The sequence below is a fragment of the Brassica rapa genome, chromosome A10 (assembly GCF_000309985.2).
Source record: "Brassica rapa cultivar Chiifu-401-42 chromosome A10, CAAS_Brap_v3.01, whole genome shotgun sequence".
Classification (NCBI taxonomy): domain Eukaryota; kingdom Viridiplantae; phylum Streptophyta; class Magnoliopsida; order Brassicales; family Brassicaceae; genus Brassica; species Brassica rapa.
This window is the reverse complement of record NC_024804.2, coordinates 12,706,342-12,727,681: the sequence shown is the minus strand read 5'-3', so window position 1 is coordinate 12,727,681 and position 21,340 is coordinate 12,706,342. Positions and strand designations below refer to the sequence as shown.

General features: G+C 35.0%; 6 protein-coding genes across 6 annotated transcripts; 4 read left to right on the top strand and 2 right to left on the bottom strand.

The window, feature by feature from the left end:
* The first annotated feature begins 166 nt into the window (after positions 1-166).
* On the top strand, positions 167-3,610 carry LOC103845302 (phosphoinositide phospholipase C 4). The gene is made up of 8 exons (XM_009122137.3): positions 167-1,371; positions 1,539-1,732; positions 1,819-1,954; positions 2,042-2,272; positions 2,372-2,610; positions 2,688-2,805; positions 2,880-3,032; positions 3,107-3,610. The coding sequence occupies exons 1-8, from the start codon at positions 1,054-1,056 to the stop codon at positions 3,485-3,487; spliced, it is 1,770 nt and encodes a 589-aa protein (XP_009120385.1). The 5' UTR covers positions 167-1,053; the 3' UTR covers positions 3,488-3,610.
* Positions 3,611-3,863: 253 nt separating this feature from the next.
* Positions 3,864-7,264, top strand: LOC103845301 (phosphoinositide phospholipase C 5). Its single transcript, XM_009122136.3, has 8 exons — positions 3,864-4,825; positions 4,907-5,103; positions 5,185-5,320; positions 5,410-5,610; positions 5,878-6,134; positions 6,217-6,334; positions 6,407-6,646; positions 6,713-7,264. The coding sequence occupies exons 1-8, from the start codon at positions 4,499-4,501 to the stop codon at positions 7,004-7,006; spliced, it is 1,770 nt and encodes a 589-aa protein (XP_009120384.1). The 5' UTR covers positions 3,864-4,498; the 3' UTR covers positions 7,007-7,264.
* A 2,628-nt stretch (positions 7,265-9,892) lies between these two features.
* On the top strand, positions 9,893-12,827 carry LOC103845299 (phosphoinositide phospholipase C 1). Its single transcript, XM_009122135.3, has 8 exons — positions 9,893-10,611; positions 10,775-10,971; positions 11,056-11,191; positions 11,258-11,437; positions 11,516-11,842; positions 11,942-12,097; positions 12,227-12,313; positions 12,418-12,827. The coding sequence occupies exons 1-8, from the start codon at positions 10,306-10,308 to the stop codon at positions 12,715-12,717; spliced, it is 1,689 nt and encodes a 562-aa protein (XP_009120383.1). The 5' UTR covers positions 9,893-10,305; the 3' UTR covers positions 12,718-12,827.
* A 375-nt stretch (positions 12,828-13,202) lies between these two features.
* LOC103846149 (gibberellin 2-beta-dioxygenase 8) lies at positions 13,203-18,884 on the bottom strand. Its single transcript, XM_009123055.3, has 4 exons — positions 18,774-18,884; positions 18,591-18,670; positions 13,898-14,234; positions 13,203-13,824 (listed from the first exon to the last, which is right to left on the bottom strand). The coding sequence occupies exons 1-4, from the start codon at positions 18,882-18,884 to the stop codon at positions 13,585-13,587; spliced, it is 768 nt and encodes a 255-aa protein (XP_009121303.1). The 3' UTR covers positions 13,203-13,584.
* On the top strand, positions 17,823-19,582 carry LOC103845297 (protein PSY1). Its single transcript, XM_009122133.3, has 2 exons — positions 17,823-19,195; positions 19,281-19,582. The coding sequence occupies exons 1-2, from the start codon at positions 19,111-19,113 to the stop codon at positions 19,415-19,417; spliced, it is 222 nt and encodes a 73-aa protein (XP_009120381.1). The 5' UTR covers positions 17,823-19,110; the 3' UTR covers positions 19,418-19,582.
* On the bottom strand, positions 19,578-21,192 carry LOC103845298 (selT-like protein). The gene is made up of 4 exons (XM_009122134.3): positions 20,765-21,192; positions 20,600-20,673; positions 19,994-20,312; positions 19,578-19,897 (listed from the first exon to the last, which is right to left on the bottom strand). Exons 1-4 carry the CDS (start codon positions 20,948-20,950, stop codon positions 19,793-19,795), a joined length of 684 nt encoding a protein of 227 aa, XP_009120382.1. The 5' UTR covers positions 20,951-21,192; the 3' UTR covers positions 19,578-19,792.
* Positions 21,193-21,340: the final 148 nt, after the last annotated feature.

Sequence of the window (21,340 nt, the reverse complement as noted above, 5' to 3'; positions counted from 1 at the left end):
AGCCCTTAATTAAGGGCTGTCCCTTACTCTTTAGTGACCAAAAGAAAAAAAAAAAAAAAAAAAAAAAACAAAATAAGGGACTCTCTCCCTCTCTCTCTTCATCCCACCAATAATGTTGCTCTAACAGGAACACGTTGATATCCAATCATATTCCGCCATCTGGCTTTTCGTACGTGTGATACTGATACCATAAATTGGGCCTCAGGTTACATTACTGGGCTATTAAATTATTAGATACGGCCCATTTATATGTTTCACCACCTGGCATGAATATAGTTGTACATAATGGCTGAATGAAATTTTGAGTTAAGTCTTTTCTTATATTAGTCAAAAACAAACCATAAAGCATGTCACATTACTCCTGTCCAGCTAAGATGACTGGTTTTTTTTTTAAATTAATGTCAGTATCATTTTACTTACCACGTTCCTATCCACATAATGTATTTGACTTTAGTTATTTAAATACTCTTTAACTTTCTGGAACAATCTTCCCGAATATCTTTTGTAGCTAGATTATTAGATACAAGATCTTTTGCCAAACTGTACGTTTTTACCTTACTATTATTAACTAAGCAAAGATAATACCTTCTATTTTTCTTTTGGTGGCTAAAAATGGATATGGAGAAACAAAACAAACACTTTAATCTGTCTCTCCCTCGCTGTCCACTAATATAGCCAATACTTTTTTTTTGTTGCCTTGTTTATTACAACATATCTGATAGGGCATCTATTTTTAAAAAATCCATGTTCACACTACACAGAAAATCTGAAACAAAACAAGCAATATTTTCTTTCTTTATTTTTTCTTATTCGTTAAAAACATGGGAAATTAACACGAGAATAATTAAAATATTACAAACAAAACGAGTTTCAAGTAAACAAGTGTATTCAGATGTGAGCGTGTTGAGCTTTGACTAGGATTGATCTGCGTATTTAAGTTATAGAAGCAGAACAAGAAAGGTATCATCATCATCACCTTTCCACCTTCTTGGATCTAAACATAACGATACATACACATACATAACAGAAGACGAGAGAAGGAAAAAAAAAAAGATGGGTAGCTACAGAATGTGTCTCATCTTCAAAAGGAAGTTCAGGGTGACGGAGCCTGGTCCGGTTGATGACGTCAGAGACGTCTTCTCCAGATATGCGGAGGGTCAAGCTCACATGTCGCCGGAGCAGCTACGGAAACTCATGGCGGATGAAAGAAGAGAAGATTTAGGATCGAGTCTTGAAGATGCGGAGAGGCTCGTCGACGAGGTGCTTCGCCGGAAACACCACATTGCAAAGTTCACCAGACGAAACCTCACTCTTGAGGACTTCAACTATCTTCTCTTCTCCACTGAACTCAATCCTCCCATCGGCGACAAGGTTAGCTTTTCTCTCTCTCTCTCGAGTCAACTCTGTTTTTTTTCTTCCTTGAATATGTGAGATTGAAAGTTTCTAAATTTAGAAAGTTCCATTTTGGATACTTTCTATTCCAGGAGTTTGTTTACTTAGGAGATCTGTTTAACCAATTGTTGGATCGTTTTTGTCAGGTCCATCAGAACATGGATGCTCCTCTGTCACATTATTTTATATTCACAGGCCACAACTCCTACTTAACCGGAAACCAGCTGAGTAGCAAGTGCAGTGGCCTTCCCATTGCAGATGCATTGAGAAAAGGCGTGAGGGTTGTTGAGTTGGATCTATGGCCACGTGGTAAAGATGATGTCTGCGTTAAACATGGAGGGTATATACATATATATTCAATTTGACTCTTACTCAATATGGATGTTGTACTGTTAGTATTCTCACACTTTGGGATCAAAATGGCAGGACCTTGACCAAGGCTGTGAAACTAGGGAAATGTTTGGAGTCCATTAAAGCTAATGCTTTTACTACTTCAAAGTATCCTGTTATCATCACTCTTGAAGACCATCTAACTCCTAAACTTCAATGCAAAGTTGCCAAGGTTTTTCATTCTTCTCAGTCCTTCAAAATGATCATGGTTCCATCATTGTATAGGATGGGTATGTGAAACTGTAACTCTTGTTTGCAGATGATAACTCAGACGTTTGGAGAGATGTTGTATTACCATGACTCTGAAAGTTGCAAAGAGTTTCCTTCTCCAGAAGAGTTGAAGGGAAAGATTCTAATCTCAACAAAACCTCCAAAGGAGTACTTAGAAGCTAATGATGCCAAGGATGGAGAGAAAGGGAAGGATTCAGATGAGGATGTATGGGGCAAGGAGCCGGAAGAACTTATTTCCACTCAGTCCGAACTCGACAAGGTTTGTACTTTCTCTTACAAGTTAAACAGATATCACTATCAACTCTTAGCATGAAGGGCTTTCATTTGACTGTGCCTGTTCATTTTCTATTGATGTCAGGTCTCAAATAACATAAACTATATCAACCAAGATGATGAAGAGAGGGGTTCTCGTGATTTTGACACGTCATGTTCATTACAAGCACCAGAATACAAACGCCTTATTGCCATCCATGCAGGGAAGCCAAAGGGCGGTTTAAAGATGGCTTTAAAGGTTGATCCAGACAAAATCAGGAGACTTAGCCTAAGCGAGCAACTACTTGAGAAAGCTGTAGCTTCACATGGTGCAGATGTTATAAGGTATTTTTTAATAATCACATTATATATCTAGTGTTTGCTACTAAGCTAATCTATTAAAAACCTCATAATGTGATCAGATTCACCCAGAAGAACTTTCTGAGGATATATCCCAAAGGCACAAGGTTTAACTCTTCAAACTATAAACCTCAGATTGGTTGGATGAGTGGAGCTCAAATGATTGCATTCAACATGCAGGTTTGTCTCAAAATCTTCATTCTCTTGTTGCTTCTTTTTAACCGTTATGAAGCTAAATGAAAACATAAATGTAGGGGTATGGAAGAGCATTGTGGCTGATGCAAGGAATGTTTAGAGCTAATGGTGGCTGTGGTTATGTCAAGAAACCAGATTTTCTTATGAATGTTGGTCCTAACGGAGAAGTTTTTGATCCCAATGAGAACTCACATCCAAAGAAAACTTTAAAGGTTGGTTACTTATACCGTTGGTTTCATTCTCCTATGCCTCCAAAAAAAACTTGCTTAACATCTAAAAATGGCAGGTGAAAGTCCTCATGGGAGATGGATGGCACCTAGACTTCAAAAAGACTCACTTTGATCGCTACTCTCCTCCTGATTTCTACGTTAGAGTGGGTATTGCTGGAGCACCTGCTGATAAGGCGATGGAGAAAACAGAAGTGAAGTATAATACGTGGACACCCATTTGGAACGAGGAGTTCACATTCCAGTTAACAGTTCCTGAACTTGCTCTGCTCCGTGTTGAAGTGCATGAGTACGACAACAATGAAAAAGACGATTTTGGAGGTCAGACTTGTCTGCCGGTGTCTGAGTTAAGGCAAGGCATACGCGCTGTTCCACTCTTTAACCGAAAGGGAGTGAAGTACAACTCCACGCGGCTTCTTATGCGCTTTGAGTTTGTCTGAAGACCGACAGTTTTGGTTCGTGTATCCATCTAGAGTTGTAGCTTTATGTTATGTTTTATTATGTAAAAAAATCGAATGTTTACCTGAGTAATATATAGATCTTTTGCATTTTTTTTTTGTGAAGTTATAATCACATTAAGAAGCATCTTTCATCTTAGCATCTTAGCATATGAAAACATAATCTTTTTATTCTCATTTCTGGATTATTTGGTATCGGATAGCTTAAAATAGTTGTTTCTACACATGTGGACTTGTATAGATATCAAGAAGCTTCAAATCTTTGTCTACATTATTTATAGTTGTTTAAGCCTTTTGTCTGCACTAAACACGTGAAATTTTTTAAGTAGAGTATACATTTTGGAATATTTTGTTGTTATATGAATCTTTTTGTACTAATTAATCAATATTCCTTTTTAGTGTAACTTTACATTTAACTACCTCAAGGGATTTATTCTTAATCCATAGATAGAGACCACACCACCCACATATATGCTTATTAGTGAAGAAAGAAAGATTCTTTCATTCATTCTGTTTTATCTTTGGAGAGTAACTTATTGAGATTCTTGGAAGACTTCATAAGCATTTTAACAATGACTGGAGAGGTTTTAGGTACCGTGAAATGTGTAAGGGAAAGAAAGAAATTAAAAAAGTATGAGAAACCCAATCGTTGAGTCCATGAAGCTTCCATGCACAACATCATATGCTCCTGGAATTAGATACCCTGCTATTTGTTTAAGCTGGTTCTTTTTGAAAGTGAGTTTTTTTCAACATGAGTCTCTTGGCTGGGAATATATGGAAAAGGAAGAGCACTGAGGATAAAGAAGCATACCATTATAATAATAATAAAGCATGGAAGAAAAAAGAAAGACTTATAGTTGATTGTTGTATATGAAGATCATGCCATAAATGCATGAGTTGTTATTTAACCAAATATAAATAGTTGCTGGTGAGAGGAAAACTAGTGTAGTATCTTATTGTTTTTTCTTGACTTGAGGATATAAAAGACCTGAGATGAAGAGAGAGCTTGGGAGGTACAAAATGGGTTTGTGTTTTAGTGACAAGTTGAGGATGAACAGAGAATCTCCACCTCCAGATGTGGTGAGGGTGTTCTTAGAGTATACAGAGGGAGGGAACCACATGACGGCAGAGCAGCTGTGTCGGTTCTTGGTTCAGGTGCAGGGAGAGACCGAGGTGTTGGTTTCAGATGCAGAGAAGATCATAGAAAGAATCACAAATGAAAGACATCATATCACTAAGTTCTTGAGGCATTCTTTGAACCTAGATGATTTCTTTAGTTTCTTGTTCTCAGATGATCTGAATCATCCAGTTGTTAGTAAGGTATTATCTCTCTCTCCTAATGTCTTTGTTTTTCTTGTTACATGGAAAGTTTTTTAATCTTTGAAATTCTGATTATTTCAGGTGCATCAAGACATGGCGTCTCCCTTGTCTCATTACTTCATTTACACTAGCCATAACTCTTACCTGACTGGGAATCAAATCAACAGTGAATGCAGCGACGTACCTCTCATTAAGGCGTTGAAGAGAGGAGTTAGAGCTCTTGAGCTTGACCTGTGGCCAAACTCTACTAAAGACGGCATACTTGTTCGACATGGCTGGTATGTTGTTGTGTTATGGTATTTATTCTAGTTTGAAAGTTTGTTGGAAAAGAACAAGAGAGTATGTTTGATGCTTTATAGGGCATGGACACCTCCGGTTGAACTGATCAAATGCTTGAGATCTATTAAAGACTATGCCTTCTCTGCATCTGCATACCCTGTGATCTTAACTTTGGAAGACCATTTGACACCAGATCTTCAAGCCAAAGCAGCCGAGGTACTTTCTTGGTTTTGCTGAGGAATCACGGCCGTGTTAGTTGAATAAATTCTTGAAAAATATTGAAGTTCTTATTTTGGTTGATGAAGATGATGAAAGAGATATTCATGGATATGGTGTATTTTTCCGAGTCTGGCGATTTAAAAGACTTCCCTTCACCAGAAGATCTCAAGTACAAAGTTGTAATATCAACAAAGCTTCCTAAAGGGACTTTGAAAAAGGAAAAGGATTCCGAGTCAGACGTATCAGGAAAGACATCATCAGAAGATGTTTCAGCAGATGATGAGAAGGTACTTGTGTAGTAAATACTTCTTTTTTATTAACCTGAGAGTGCCTAGACTAATTCCCAATGAAAGGTGAAGTGTAGTAAGATGTTTTTGTAGCCATGTTGCTTAGCTCCCCGGAATCTGCCTACCACTACATCACCACTTTGTGGTTACTTGTAGTTAATATTTCAAAGTTTTAAGTTTCTCAATGTTTTGTGACATAACAAAAACAAAAGTTTCTCAATGTTGTCTTAGTTTCTCTCTTTGCTTGCATGCAATGGCTTTGTGTAGGTTGAAGAGACAAGCGAGGCCAAAAATGAAGAGGAAGGAACAAGCGAGGCCAAAGAGGAAAAGGATGGAGGATCAGATAAAGAATCCAGCAAAATGGATCTCCTCACATACAGTCGTATGATACTGATTCCTTCCGGAAACGCTAGAAATGGATTAAAGGAAGCACTTACGTTCGATAATGGTGGCATCAGACGTCTGAGTTTGAGAGAGCAGAATTTCAAGAAAGCCACTGAAATGTATGGAACCCAAGTCATCGAGTAAGTATCACAATCCCTTTGAGACATTGCCTTTGTTTTTTTTATTGCTCTACACGCTCACTACTTAGAATCATAATCTTAGATTCACGCAGAAGAATCTGTTGAGGATATATCCAAAGGCAACTCGAGTAACCTCCTCTAACTACAAGCCATTCAGCGGTTGGATGTACGGAGCTCAAATGGTTGCTTTCAACATGCAGGTTTGCATTCTTTCTTTCAAGTCTTTTCAACATTTACCAAAACCTCATGCATCTTGTGCCTCCGATGTTCAGGGCTATGGAAGAGCTCTCTGGATGATGCATGGTATGTTCAGGTCCAATGGTGGATGCGGGTACGTGAAGAAACCGGACTTTATGATGAATAGAGGTCCGGACGGAGAAGTGTTTGACCCTAAAGCGAAGTTACCCATCAAGACAACTCTGAGAGTTAAAGTATACATGGGAAAAGGATGGGACTCTGGTTTCCAGCGAGCATGTTTCAACACTTGGTCTTCTCCAAACTTCTACACAAGAGTAAGCAATTCATTTCACAAGACTCACTTTGACTTAGATGCTTGAACTCTATTTGTTTGAAAGCAGGTGGGGATAACAGGAGTAAGCGGTGACAGAGTAATGAAGAAAACAAAGAAAGAAGAAAACACTTGGGAGCCATTTTGGGACGAGGAGTTTGAGTTTCAGCTTACTGTACCGGAGCTGGCGTTGCTTAGAGTTGAAGTTCACGACTACAACATGCCAGAGAAGGATGATTTCTCGGGGCAGACGTGTTTGCCTGTGGCAGAGCTGAGACAGGGAATACGTTCTGTTCCTTTGTATGATCGTAAAGGCGAGAGACTTGTTGCCGTTACACTTCTCATGCGGTTTCAGTTTGCTTAAAAAAATCAGAGTTTCTTTCTTCTTATTATCATCCTACAAAACGTAGCAGAGAGGCTTTTTCAATTTGTCATAACTTATGGATAATATGCGTACATATAAAAGATATAACGAATCAAATAACTATGGTTGATCTGAAACAATAGTAAGCTTTTGATATATGAATGAGCTTATATATGTTTGCTCACGATGTAAGAATGTATCATGTTGCGTTTTGCATATTTTTGACCGTTTAATAAAGATATGTACCAGTTTTTTTTAGAAAAAGTAAGTAAGAAGTTTTGGGTCTGTAGACTCTTGCATCTTTCTAAGTGAAGTTCATATCATATTAACTTAGTTTTTTTTTTCTGAAAAATAGATTCTTTCTAATCGAACTTGAACATTGTGTCTTTGGGTTTACATGTTAGTTTGACTATAACTTAAAAGTTTAACGTGTGTAACTGTAAACTGATCCAAGAGAATTTACCAAAAGTCAATGAATAGTTTTTTTTGGTCAACAAAAGTCAATGAATACTTGATGATAGTATTCAAGAATTAAAAATCTATAAACAAAAAAAAAAATGGAGAATATTGTTATTCATTGAAAATATAAAACAAAATTTAAAATGAAACAAAATTTTAACTTTAAAACAACAAATAATATGAGACGGAAAGAGTATTATATTGTGAAAATGGTCAAACTTGGTAAAATAAAAACTGGGACTGTTGATTTGACTTAGCGGTTTAAGCGTCAACGACTCCGAGAGCCGACGACTCTTCCTCTCCTACGCCGTTTATCAGATCTCGACTCTTCCTCATGTTCCATCGACGAGCAGAAGCAAGCATGCTCCTATCCGAGAACAACCCCGAGGATCGGATCAAAATCGGGAACACCAACGGCTAAAGAGAACGCCGCGTGCACTCTACTCCGGCTATCGCAGATCGAAGACAACAAAATCGCGATCGGCTTTTGTTATGAATTTGCTGATGTCGGCGGCGAAATCGAAGCCGGCGGTGGTGGAGGAAGGAGGAGTTTCGGTGCTTGTGGAGATAGTGGAGGTTGAGACAGAAATAGATGAGTGTGTCGATACTGTTGCAGCTTTGTGAGGAGAGTGTGGTGTATCGAATCATGATGGCTCGTGAAGGAGCGATTCCTCCAGTGGTGGCTCTATCGCAGACGAGTAAGAGTCGAGCTAAGCTAAAGGCTGAGGCGTTGATTGAGCTTCTCAGGCAACCAAGACAACAACACTTAGATTCTAACATAAACTACAGAGAGTGTGTGACTGAATCTTTCGTATTGTGTTTGTGTATAAACACAGTCTGAATAATGTATGTACGGATACTTATCATCATCTGAACTCGGAAGTGATCAGTATAATTGACCCCTCATGTGGTTTGGGCTTTTACTAATGAGCCTTTATAGAGGACTGAGCACATCTCAAATGGCTCGCTAATTAATAATGGACGGGGATACCAGAAAAACTTCGCCATTTACCCTTTATACTTTGACTAGGTGAACCGAGTATATATAGGCTTGGGACTGATTGGATATCCGGAATATTTTAAGGTATCCGGATCCGGATTCTTATACAGCAGACCATGATTTTACTATCTTTCTGGGGTTTTCGAATATTCGGATATCGGATATCCTTCTAAAAATTGTAATATCCGGCGGATATCCAGATTCGGATTTGGATCCCTAAAATAAATAAAAAATAATATTAATATATATAAAATATCAACAATAATTTAAAAAAAAATGTATATAATGTTTTAATTATTTCTGTGTATAATATTACAAAACTTACATAAATTTTATATATAATATTATGAAAATGAAAATATAATAACTAAAATTAGTTTATATATATATATTACTATTTTAAAATAATTAATAAAAATTACGGATCCGGATATCCGGACTAAAAAATCAAGACATCCGGATCCGGCTTTGACGGATCTAATATTTTACTATCCAGATCCAAAATTGGCCTCTCTGAATATCTGGATTTTTGGATCGAATCCAGATCGGATCTCGGATCGAACTGGATCTTAGATAAAAGTTCCAGGCCTAAGTATATAGGAGAGAAACCATGTTCAGCTTTGTTAACCCTACTGAGTAAAAATAAGCTACGTGAATGTTGCCATGCTTATTCTGAACGTGTAACTTTTTAGGAAATAGGAGATTCTTTTTTTTTTTTTTGGTCTAAAAAATAGGAGATTTTGATACACCCATTCTTTACTTGACCTAAAAACTATTTACATAAGTAATGGTTCGTCGATGTGCTAGACAAAGAATGTATGCGATTTTCACATCAAAGTGAGTTTTTAGGAGATAATATATGAATGATTTAGAAACAATTGGAAGTAAACTAGACAACAACAACACAAAACATCAATAGATTCTTGGACATACAGTAATGGAGAATAATACCAAAATAAATGCAATACAAAAGAATTAGATCCCATATTGGTTAGACATGGTCCAAATTAATTTTCCCACTAAGACATGGTACTAATTGATTGCTTTAATATTGAGTGCATTCCTAAATAATCTTATGAGAAAGTTATATCCATGAAGTTTGATATAATTTTTTTTTTAAGCATGTGATATGTTTTTATGAAAACCATTTTGATTATCCAAAGAAAACATCCTCAACCACATGTAGAAAACACGAGTCTCCAAACTTATCAATCCTTGTGAGCTGTGTACTAAATTCACATCTTCTTCAACAGTGTTGATAATACATTCAAAAGCATGGACAATAAATATCTGTTTTTTGTTACGACGAATACAGTAATGTTGACAAATGACTATACAGTACCTGTTTACTTTATATGATGATAAATGATTCGCTATAAATGATAAACAAAATCTTATCTTTTCATGGTGACGACTGATGAGCATACCAATGATACCACCAGTTTCTCAGCCATTGGCTCCTACACTCTTACCTTCTTTTTTTTTAACATTTGGTCAACGTCGCTGCTCTGGCCTTAAATAATAACTCCAATTCACACAGCCGACACATTATCACTCCAATTCAGTTTTTTAAAGTTTAATATAGTTTTTTGGGTCTAAAGTTTAATATATTTTTTGGGTCTATAGTACTATGACTATGATTAGTTCTTTTTCTCAAATCACTATATAAATGAGGTTCCTCACCAGTAATGAGAATGAAAATCATATACAGTGAACACATGTGTTTCACGAAAACATAAAGCCTCACTGTTTCTTTTTCTCTTCCTTTAAGGAACGTTATTATCATCTCTCTGTTTCTTTTCTATCTGTTTAACTTTCACAAGAGAGAAACAAAAACAAAATGAAGGAATCATTCAAAGTGTGTTTCTGCTGTGTAAGAAGCTTCAAAGTGAAAACAAGTGAGCCACCTCAAGAAATCAAGAAACTCTTCGATGATTACTCGGGAGACGGCAGGATGTCTGCCGACGAGATGCTCAGGTTCGTGATCGAAGTTCAAGGAGAAAAACACGCAGATACGAACTACGTGAAGGATATATTCCACAGGCTCAAACACCACGGCGTTTTTCACCCTCGTGGGATTCATCTTGAAGGGTTCTACCGTTATCTCCTCAGCGATTTCAACTCTCCTTTGCCTCTTTCCGGCGAGGTGAAGTTTAAAAATCCATGTAGACGGACAAATTAGTTATAAGATTTTTTTTTTTTTTTAAAGTCGGTTACTTTACCACCCGCCTAAGCACTAATAATTACCGCTTAATGATTTTTTAAAATTATTTTTAGTTGTTTTCTAAGGGATGATTATGGTTTTTCAGGTTTGGCAAGATATGAATCAGCCTTTATCGCATTACTTCTTGTACACGGGACATAACTCTTACTTGACTGGGAATCAACTCAACAGTAGAAGCAGCACCGAGCCTATTGTGAAAGCTCTTAGAAGTGGTGTTCGTGTCATCGAGCTTGATCTTTGGCCTAACTCTTCAGGAACCGAAGCTGAAGTTCGTCATGGCGGGTTTGAATCCTATAACTCATATATTTTATTCCCCAGAGAAGTCTATAAAACAGTTTCTTGATTAGTTATGCTGTTTGGTGTCAGGACGTTAACAAGCACTGAAGATCTCCAGAAGTGTCTTAACGTGGTAAAGGAGAACGCGTTTGTGGTGTCTGAGTATCCTGTTGTGCTGACTTTAGAAGACCATTTGCCTCCAGATCTTCAGAAGAAAGTCGCTAAGGTAAGAACTTGATACATCTTGTTTAGAACAACACTGAGCTTTGAGTGATGATGAATATGTTTGTAGATGGTGAGCAAGACTTTTGGAGGAACATTGTTTCGATGTACCACCGATGAACATACAGAGTGTTTTCCTTCACCAGAAGCACTCAAGAACAAGATCTTGATCTCAACAAAGCCACCAAAAGAGTATCTTCAGACACAGGTCTCTCTAGGCTCAACAACAGATGAATCCGTAAAAGCTAAAGTAAGAGCAACAAAAAACTAAAGTAACCATTAGTACTCTTCTTAAAGGGTCTCCGATGAGGGTTTTGTGTTGTGACAGAAAGTGAAAGAAGCAGAAGAACTGATTCAAGATGAAGATGAGGAGACTGTAGCGATAGAATACAGAGACCTGATCTCGATCCACGCAGGGAACCGCAAAGGAGGAATGAAGAACTGCTTGAATGGGGATCCTAACCGAGTCATACGGTTAAGCATGAGCGAGCAGTGGCTAGAAACTCTGGCTAAGACCCGTGGACCAGACTTAGTAAAGTTCACGCAGAGGAATATTCTGAGGATATTCCCCAAGACTGCACGTATTGACTCATCAAACTATGATCCTCTCGTTGGATGGATTCATGGTGCTCAAATGGTTGCCTTCAATATGCAAGTAAAATACTTAGACACTTCCCCTGACAAAAAAAAAAAAAAATAGGAAGTGCTTTTTTGAAATTGATACTAACTATACTTGGGTTTTGTATAAATGAAGAGTCATGGGAGGTTCTTGTGGATGATGCAAGGAATGTTTAAAGCCAATGGTGGATGTGGTTATGTGAAAAAGCCTGATGTTTTGCTCTCCAATGGTCCTGGAGGTGAAACTTTTGACCCTTCCAGTAAAAATCTTCAGATCAAGACAGTTCTCAAGGTTTCATCTTTGTCTTTGATTCTGATGTGTTCTTTTCATCCATTTCTTGAGAGGCAAGACATCATCATAGCTTTTTTGTTTTGGTAAAATGACATCATCATAGCTTTGTGTCTATGAATATTAAATTAGATAAAGATCTACAATGGAGAAGGATGGAATATGGATTTTTCTCAAGATCATTTTGATCGATACTCTCCTCCTGATTTCTACGCAAGGGCAAGTCTTCACTCATATTTGACCTAAAGAAGATTTTGTAGAACCCTAGTTAGGTTTCTTGTGCGACAAGTCACTTGACTGACCTGTTGTTGTTTTCATTACAGGTCGGAATCGCAGGAATACCTTTAGACACAACAAGTCACAAAACAGAAACAGATACGGACGAATGGTTTCCTGTTTGGGATAAAGAGTTCGAGTTCCCATTGCGTGTTCCTGAGTTAGCGCTTCTGTACATCATAGTGAAAGACTATGATAGTAACACTCAAAACGATTTCGCCGGCCAGATATGTCTTCCGTTGTCGGAGATCAGACCCGGGATTCGTGCCGTACGGCTCCACGATCGTGCCGGAGAGGTGTACAAGCACGCAAGACTGCTCGTGCGGTTTGGCTTGGAGCCTCGTTAGTCGTTTCGCTGTATGATATTCATTCATGTGACGTATGTCAATTGAATAAAGTGTCGGTAAGTTTAAGCCACGTGCTAATAAAAAATATAGGAAATAACTGATTAAGATCAGCAACACTACTATGCCCGTAATACCTCTTTTCTTTCTTCTCTTAGCCTTTGTATATATATAGTTTGTGAATTGTGAATTTAGTTTCAACTATGTGTTCAAATCTCAAACGGTTGATAATAATATTTAATTTGTTCAAAGATGTTGATCATGTGGTAACCACTGATACCAATTGCTTTCATTATGGCAACCCACACTAAAGCAACATTTCATGATGCCATTATGGCAAATTCATACTAAAGCAACATTGCTTTATTATTATGGTAAGTTGCACTAAAGGCTTAAATCAAAATGTCTTTATTATAAAGAACATCAATTCTCTAAAATAGTCTTTTTTTAAGTTTTTTTTATTTTAAAATTTTTAATATTTATTTTTTATTTTTAAGAATTTGAACATATCTCCAAAACTCAATCTCTTTCATTTTCTTCCTTCGGATCCTTTTTTTTTGAAAATAAACTAAAAGGTTTATCTAAAGGAATTTTTCTAAAAAGTTATATATAAATTACGGATATTCCCTGCATGGCAGGCACAGATGTTTAAATCCAATAAGACCAAACCAATCCCAAAATAAGCATAGAAAGAGAATGGTATCAAATGTCAATATCTATGAAAGTCATAAAACCGAATCAAAGTAAACCGTATCCCACACCTATAGTTGTCTAGTTGGTCATGCACCACATGATGATAAGATGAGACAAGACCGGTATCTACAGTTTCTTCAACTATTAGATACTAAATTAATTAATTTGCCAACATGATCAGAGAAAGAGTGGAGATTTAGGGCTGAATCTATGAAGGCCGACCTTGGTCCCAAGATACTGAAAATCAGCCTGAACTTGAGCTTCAAACTCTGAGTACGTGAATGGCTTATAGTTTGATGACTTTATCACACAATCTCTCTGCGGGAACACAAAATAACACACCGAGTGTCTTTCTCTCGTCCTATCCTTCTTCTTCACTCTATGCTTCACACTCTTGTACTCATCGTCGCTTATAGCCTGAATATATAATAAATACATCGATCAAACGATTATATATTGATCAAACTCATAAATATATACGTTAATTTACCTGCATCATATCTCCTAGATTGATGATGAGAGTATCAGCAACAGGTTTTACACGCAACCATTCTTCACCTTTCATGATCTCAAGCCCTCCGGTTTCATCTTCTTTTAATATTGAGATAACCGAACTGTCCGTGTGGAGTTCCATTCCCAGAGCTTCTCCTTCTGCCTCTACAGAGGAGCTCTGAGGATACCGGTAAACTCGTATGAGCCCTGTTGACTCCGATAAGAGTTCTGATCTCTGGTCACCGGATAATTCTAGGTTTAGTGCTTGTGCTATAGCTTCAAACAAGGATACAGCAATTCTAGTTATGTGCCTTCCATATTCCTCTATCAACACTCTGCACACTCACAAAGAAGATGGTGGATCCGCAGTGAATTTTAGACAAGAAATCAAGTCTCAAAACTTTTTGTACAATTATATATTGAGATACAAACTTATGTAAGGTAACACTGGTCAGGGTTTTAAAAATTTAGTAGTGTAATTTTCTTGCTTCTATCTAAGTTTGAAATATATGGAGCAAAAACCCAAACTGCCGTATAAGCTAAAAGCTCTCTACTAATTTAAAGCAGTTATTAGCACAATGGTTGAGATCAAAGTTAATTTATATATGCATGGATATACACCACTGGCTAGGGTTTTGGAAATTCAATTGTCAACTTTTTGTTTTATATCTAAGTTTGAAATATATGGAGCAAAAATCCAAACTGTATAATTATAAATTAAAAGCTTTATATTACTAAGACCATTTCCAATAGTCTCTCATTTTGAGGGAAAACATGAATACATAAGGGAAATCACTTATCAATGGTACATTAGAAGAAAATGAATTTATGAATATTATTTCAAATTTTAGGAAACACCATTCACAAACTTATTTTAATGTTAGACTATTTTATTTATAAATTATTTTTTGTTTTTGACAACAAATGGATAATAAAAATCTATACGATTGTAGCCAATTCGAGAACCCAAACTAGAGTCAGAGTGTCAACATAGTACACATGTGAAAGAGAGTTTCGAGCACATTGTTCAAGTTTGTCCGCCATTATGTTTTTTTATTATAAAAATATGCTGGAGAGAAAAATGAGGAAGAAAAGTCTTACATTGTTATATTTCCTCCAAAAAGGGTGCGAAAGCTGACTATTCCGTCTGACATTATATTCACTAGTTGAGAACAGTTGTTGCAAACATCACATTTGTTAACTATAGAATGTTCATGCACTCTATTATCCAGATCAAGGCATCACACTCAGCATGTAAAGGTGATAAAAATTAGTGTATTTTCAATCATTTTTAATTTTAACTTATTAAAATAAATTTAACAACTACATTAATCATATAATAAAATTTTAGATTTTTCCATATATGTTATATTTTAAATTTTTTAAAACTACTATAAATTACTAAAACTATTAAAAGTCTCACATTAAAATTTTGTGATATGTGGCTTAAACTTTTTGCTATGACAAATAAAAATGATTACAAAATCATATATATATATATATATATATTAATATTGTTTAAATTAAAATATGTACCATATATATATAAATATTTTAATTTCGAATTTTTCTTTTCAAATTTTCTTTTTAATAAAAATTTTGAACAAATATTGAAAACTTAATTTTTAAATTTTGCATTGAATTTTTTTAAAAAAAAAATTAAATTACTAAAAATTTTAAATATTCTACAATAAAATTTTTTATTATCAGTGATTTAGAATAAAAATATTATTTAATAAATATCAATATTAAAACAATACAACATATCTATGTTAATATTATTTAAATTTAATTATATACCTTATAAAATAAAAAATGATTGTTTAGATTAATAAATTTTATTTATGTGTTTGCAATAATTTAATTATATATGTAATAGTTATTAAATTTTAAATTATTTAATATATATTTATAATTTCATAATGTGTAAAAAATATATAATGTGTAAAAATAATTTATATATATTGTTTATTCCATGCAAGTCGTAGATCTTAATCTAGTAATAGAATATATCTAATGATGCTCATCTCTCAGCCGATGAAATTCTTAAGCTCTATCTCTCTCTTTGTTTTAGACCTCTATATGTCTTTGATGACGTGTATAAGAAGACTCTATAAATAGGTGCATTTAATTACGATAATTAAGTTTTGGTGATATTGTTCTCTTTATATAAAATTTTCTTATAGTAAAATGTCTCTTGGTGATATTCCCTAAATATGAAATTTCTTTATAGTACAATGTTTCTTAATGAATCGAAGACATTGTCATCACTTGTCACGGATTTAATATGTGTAACGCAAATAAGGCATAGATTCTGTCCAAACAAAGAGGCCAAGCTATATGTATGTACGCGTACCATATGAACATAGCTGTCGGTCCATTGCTCATAAACTTCCAATTCTTTCTTAATTATTCAGAACTTTTATGATTTTGTAGTGGAAATTAGAAGGAACTTATTGCCACCAATAGAACACTTGTTTTTGGTTCACACCAAACTCTTGGTTTAATTCAGGAACTCGGTTACAAAGCTGATTATATGAACAAGAGAGAATAATGAACTAGTTAACCAACAGGGTTGTACTAGTGATACTTGAGGAAAAAATTCAATGTGGTGATGATTAAAAAATATCGGCATCACTGGGGTTCACACGATAGTTGGAAAGAAAACTAATTAGTTTAGCTTCGTATTTAAATCGTCGTTTGGATCTATTTTTTATAAGAATATGCTCATTCTGGAACTCAAACCCGTGTCTTTATACTGATTTAAAGGGGCATCAAACTACTAGACGAAAATAACTTTTTGATATATTACTACAAATTGGAAACTATATAAACTACTATACTTCTTCGTATTATCCAATTGAAACTTTGGTGATGATGTTTCTGATTTATATAAATACATTAACATTTTTTTACTATCATATCTTTAATAAACTTATATGTTACTAAAATATAAATAATAAAATATTTATAATTATACAAAATTATATACTTAAAACTTTGAAACTATTTATAAAACTTTCTTATATAATTTTTTTTAAAAAATTAAAGTTAAGTAAATTTTTTTTATTTTTCAAAGTTAAAGTTATATATTTTTGATATTTTGTTCAAAATGTTAAGAGGCCTTTTACCTTTCTTTCACTAAGATATTTTGTTCAAATAATTAGACATATTAAACAATAACTTAAATATATATCTTACTAAAATATAAATAATAAAATATTTATACTTATACGAAATTAAATATACATACAACTTTGAAAACTATTTATAAAAAAAATTATATAAATTTTTTAAACCTTGAATGGTTTTAACATATTTTAGTTATTGTTTAATATGTCTAATATTTTGAACAAAATATCTTAGTGAAAGAAGGTAAAAGACCTCTTAAGATTTTGAACAAAATATCACAAAAATATAATATTAACTTTGAAAAAAATCCCCTTAAGTTTAAAAATTTAAAATAATGTATATATATAATTTATAAATAGTTTCATAGTTTAAAGTTATTTAATTTTATATAATTATAAATATTTTATTATTTATATTTTAGTAAGATATAAGTTTATTAAAGATATGATAAGTTAAAAATGTTAATGTATTTATATAAATCTGAAACAATCATCACCAAAGTTATAGTTGGATTAGCTGAAGAAGTATAGTAGTTTATATAATTTTTAATTTGTAATAATATTTCAAAATTGTACTTTAGTCTAATGGTTGTCCTTTTAAACTATATCAATAAAAAGGTTCGAGTCTCAGAATGATCATATTTTTTAAAAAAAATTAGATCAAAACGACATCGTTTTATCTTATTAACGGTTGATTAATTTCTGTTAGAGTCAATGTTGATTTAGGCACATTTTAAAAAGTTCGGATAGATTTTTTGAATTATAATTAAATTGAGGTCGTATTTGACACCGATAATTGTTCGGATTGTATTTGGCACGACTGATATTGTTGGGGTTGAAATTGGCATTTTCCCTCTAAAACACCAACAAAATTAAACGTATATGTTTGTAGCGCGTAAAGACCAACATGTTTTATAGAAATGTTGTAATTACAGATTTTGTGTTTTTTTTTTTTGTCTTTTCTTTGTCGTAACCAATTGGTGATGATCATGCATCAAATCTTTCTGATATTTTAATCATGTTGGACTACTTTATATATATACTTTAGAAATTGGATACTCCACGTTTTCAATGGATTAGTTTAGTATACAAACTAATGGACAACGGGGTTTTAACTCTTTCTTGTGTAGTTTAACTCTTTTACTTTCTTCATCATATCATATTAAGTGACGAGTTATAAAGATTTGTTGTATCATATGTTAGATGATGTTTTCAAGTTTAAAACATTGGTTAATTTTAGTTATTTGCACAATTATATGATACCTTCTATTTTATTATTGGGTCCATTGTGATTCCGTAAACAACAATGATGTTTTGAATTTTAAAAACTAAAAAGTAAATGATTTCATGATATGAAGGAATATATATATGAACTATTGGTGAAATATAGTTGTATCAACATCGATCACATATATTATTCGTTCATCCAGCACAACCAGCATATTCTCCAAAAAATCAAGCGAAATACAACTATACAAGCATACTATTTTTATCCTCATGGTACACAAACCGAGCATAATCTTTTTATCTAGATCCACTCCGAGCCGGGTCAGATGGTACGGGTTGACCCGTTTACCCATAAGGAATAAATGGTCACAAAAGTCAACAAAAAGGTTGGCGGTAGGAGGAAGGGGTTTCAACTGTAAATTCACAAAAAGCGTTGACGAACCACAAAATAACACGGTGAACAGTCACTATCTTATGCCTCCACACTTCCACTTGCTTGGCAATGATGTGACGTACGTGGCACCACGCTTTGCACACCTCATCTCCACTTCCACCATCGCCATTTACTGTGACACGTGTTCTCATCTCCTTGGTTTGCGTCTGAATCTTTTTCATCTCCGCAGACATTTTTCCACCAGTAATTAGGAAAAGTTGAAAGTAAACGTATAAATTGATAAGAGATTTGAGAGAAGTAAACATCAGTTTGGATAAACTCAACAAAACACTCGCTTGTCGTTTCTTTATAAATACATACCACGGACACAACACGAACCTGGTAACACAGAGATTATTAAGATTACTTCTTAAATAAAATAAAAACAAAGCTTTGACAAAGGATAAGAGTAAGAGAGAGATGAGTTGTGTAGTTCGTCTTGTTGTGATTCTTCTCTTGACGCTTACAGTTACATCTTCAGCTCGTAGTTCTGTCACCGTTTCAGGTTTGGATCTCTTCTTTTTCTTCGTTGGTTCGATTCAGTCTGGTGATTTGGATTTCTGATTGATATCGTTTGTTTGTTTGTTTAGGTATTGGGATGATTGGAACTGAAAGGAGGTCGTTGATGGTGAGTGTTGAGGATTACGGTGACCCGTCTGCAAATCCAAAACACAATCCCGGCGTTCCTCCGGCAACGACCGCCCAACGCAGCCCCAGCAGAGGCTGACCTAACGTTAGTAAAACCCACATGGGAAGAAGAAATGAAATTCTCAGTTTTACATGTTCAGTTTTATCTGAGATGAAACCAAACTCTCAGTTTCTACAAATTTCTCCAATCTGTATATTTGATATATACGTTTCTCCTAATTTCTAATATCTTTTGTTTCCTTTAGAAGATGGCTAGATGCCTTTATTCCAATTTGGGTCTAAACAAAAATGACTGAACCAGAGAGTAATTCAATCAAAACCAAATGAACAAGGTACAAAACATGATGTTAACTAAAAACACAACGTTTGCTTTTTGGCACATGAGATCAAAACACCGTCTTCGTCTTTCTATACCCTTTCATGTCGAAATCTTCTTTCGACTAATGATACTACTTCAGTAGCTACCAGTGACAACGCTAGGTTTTGTCAAAGTTTTACTGATGAGATCTCTCAGCTCGATCTCTCCCGGGAATCTACCTTCTTTCAATTTAGAGAACACCTGCCATCAGAAGCATCAGATTGTACTAGTTACTGCCACTGAACTTAAACATATCTAAAAAAAACATTGATAGATGAGTTAATACTACTAACTAACCAGTTCCCCGTTGCAGAGAACTTCAAAAGCCCCTGAGCTTTGAAGGTAAGACTGCAGAAAGTTTCCGAGAAGCCAAGTGGAAGCCATGGATCCAAACCTATTGGCCCTCAAGGAGTTGAACCAAGCAGGTGGGTGCGCAATACCAATCATGGGAAAGATACGATCACCCGCAACTATCATCCCAATAACTCCCATCTGAGCAACAGGCACAACCTTGGCTAGAAGACGCTTTGGTGCAGGTGGTGGGTAATTTGCAAGAACCACATCTAAACCGGGGAAAGCCGTCTCTAACATCTTCTTCATAGTCACTGCAGTTCCCCTTCAAATAAAAAAAAAAAAAGAGAGAGAACAAGCTTAGTAAACACCAGCATCATTGTTAAAAAAAAAAAAAAAAAGCTAGACTGTTGCCTAATGCGGATAAGTTCAAAAGGTACCAACATGTCAATCATACCGTTTAGCATTTGACATATATAATTAACAAAATCAGGGCTTTTTAAGTTCTGTAACAAACATTTAAAAGGCAATGTTCATATAAAAAGGTAAATGACTAAAGAGGCAAGCAAAAACCACTAAGAGAGAGAAAGGATAAAATCAAATAAAAGTTACTTGAAAGAACAGGAGATGCAGAAGTTGATCTCCACGGTGTTTCCATATCCAACTGCTCCTAACCCACTTGGCTTCTGCAAAAGAGGCCATAACTGAGAGACTGAGAGATAACAAAAAAAAAAAAAAAACAACAACAGCTGAAGGAAATACACAAATAGATTTCACCTGCGAAGGAAAATCTAGTGTTCCAGGAATGACCACAGGCGGACGTTGCTGGTGAGGGATATGCGGCTGTGGCTGGTTGGTACGGTGACTCGGAGGTTTCGGAGGCGGAGGAGTGAAAAGGTTGAAGAGATCCGAACAGAACAAGAATATCGGTAAACTTATCAGGATCAACTGTGACCTGTCCATGGCGAATTTAAATCTCCGATGAACAACAGAGTCGGAAAGTCTACAATCCGATCAAGGAAGAACGAGAGAAATATATATATAAGCCTTGTTTGGTTGCGGGAATATCACTATCCTACTCTTTTCTAACGCCTTCATTATATACAAATTTGCTCAACAGCCCCTATATTTACTGTATTTATGCACATTCACACCCTTATTAGACTTTGGATTAGGTTTGAGCATTTGCATCTTTATCAAAAATCCAAACCAGTTTCAATGCGATTTGTCCAAAACACATCATTTCATTTATGATCAAAAACGTCACAACATTCTTCATCTCATTCCAAAATCTCCAAATCAAAAATTTTAGGGTTCTTGTAAGTTATTTCCAGTTTTTTTCTTCTTTGTTTA

Coding starts and splice junctions, on each gene's coding strand:
- LOC103845302 (XM_009122137.3), top strand. CDS start 1,054: ATGGGTAGCTACAGAATGTGTCTCATCTTCAAAAGGAAGTTCAGGGTG. Junction 1,372..1,538: donor ATCCTCCCATCGGCGACAAG/GTTAGCTTTTCT, acceptor CGTTTTTGTCAG/GTCCATCAGAACATGGATGC. Junction 1,733..1,818: donor GTCTGCGTTAAACATGGAGG/GTATATACATAT, acceptor TCAAAATGGCAG/GACCTTGACCAAGGCTGTGA.
- LOC103845301 (XM_009122136.3), top strand. CDS start 4,499: ATGAAGAGAGAGCTTGGGAGGTACAAAATGGGTTTGTGTTTTAGTGAC. Junction 6,335..6,406: donor TGGTTGCTTTCAACATGCAG/GTTTGCATTCTT, acceptor TCCGATGTTCAG/GGCTATGGAAGAGCTCTCTG. Junction 6,647..6,712: donor CTCCAAACTTCTACACAAGA/GTAAGCAATTCA, acceptor GTTTGAAAGCAG/GTGGGGATAACAGGAGTAAG.
- LOC103845299 (XM_009122135.3), top strand. CDS start 10,306: ATGAAGGAATCATTCAAAGTGTGTTTCTGCTGTGTAAGAAGCTTCAAA. Junction 10,972..11,055: donor GCTGAAGTTCGTCATGGCGG/GTTTGAATCCTA, acceptor GTTTGGTGTCAG/GACGTTAACAAGCACTGAAG. Junction 12,098..12,226: donor AGATCAAGACAGTTCTCAAG/GTTTCATCTTTG, acceptor ATATTAAATTAG/ATAAAGATCTACAATGGAGA.
- LOC103846149 (XM_009123055.3), bottom strand. CDS start 18,884: ATGTCTGCGGAGATGAAAAAGATTCAGACGCAAACCAAGGAGATGAGA. Junction 18,671..18,773: donor TGTGCAAAGCGTGGTGCCAC/GTACGTCACATC, acceptor GTGAATTTACAG/TTGAAACCCCTTCCTCCTAC. Junction 14,235..18,590: donor ATGGGTAAACGGGTCAACCC/GTACCATCTGAC, acceptor GTGAGTGTGCAG/AGTGTTGATAGAGGAATATG.
- LOC103845297 (XM_009122133.3), top strand. CDS start 19,111: ATGAGTTGTGTAGTTCGTCTTGTTGTGATTCTTCTCTTGACGCTTACA. Junction 19,196..19,280: donor TAGTTCTGTCACCGTTTCAG/GTTTGGATCTCT, acceptor TTGTTTGTTTAG/GTATTGGGATGATTGGAACT.
- LOC103845298 (XM_009122134.3), bottom strand. CDS start 20,950: ATGGACAGGTCACAGTTGATCCTGATAAGTTTACCGATATTCTTGTTC. Junction 20,674..20,764: donor CACTAGATTTTCCTTCGCAG/GTGAAATCTATT, acceptor CCTCTTTTGCAG/AAGCCAAGTGGGTTAGGAGC. Junction 20,313..20,599: donor TGCATCTCCTGTTCTTTCAA/GTAACTTTTATT, acceptor TTTTATTTGAAG/GGGAACTGCAGTGACTATGA.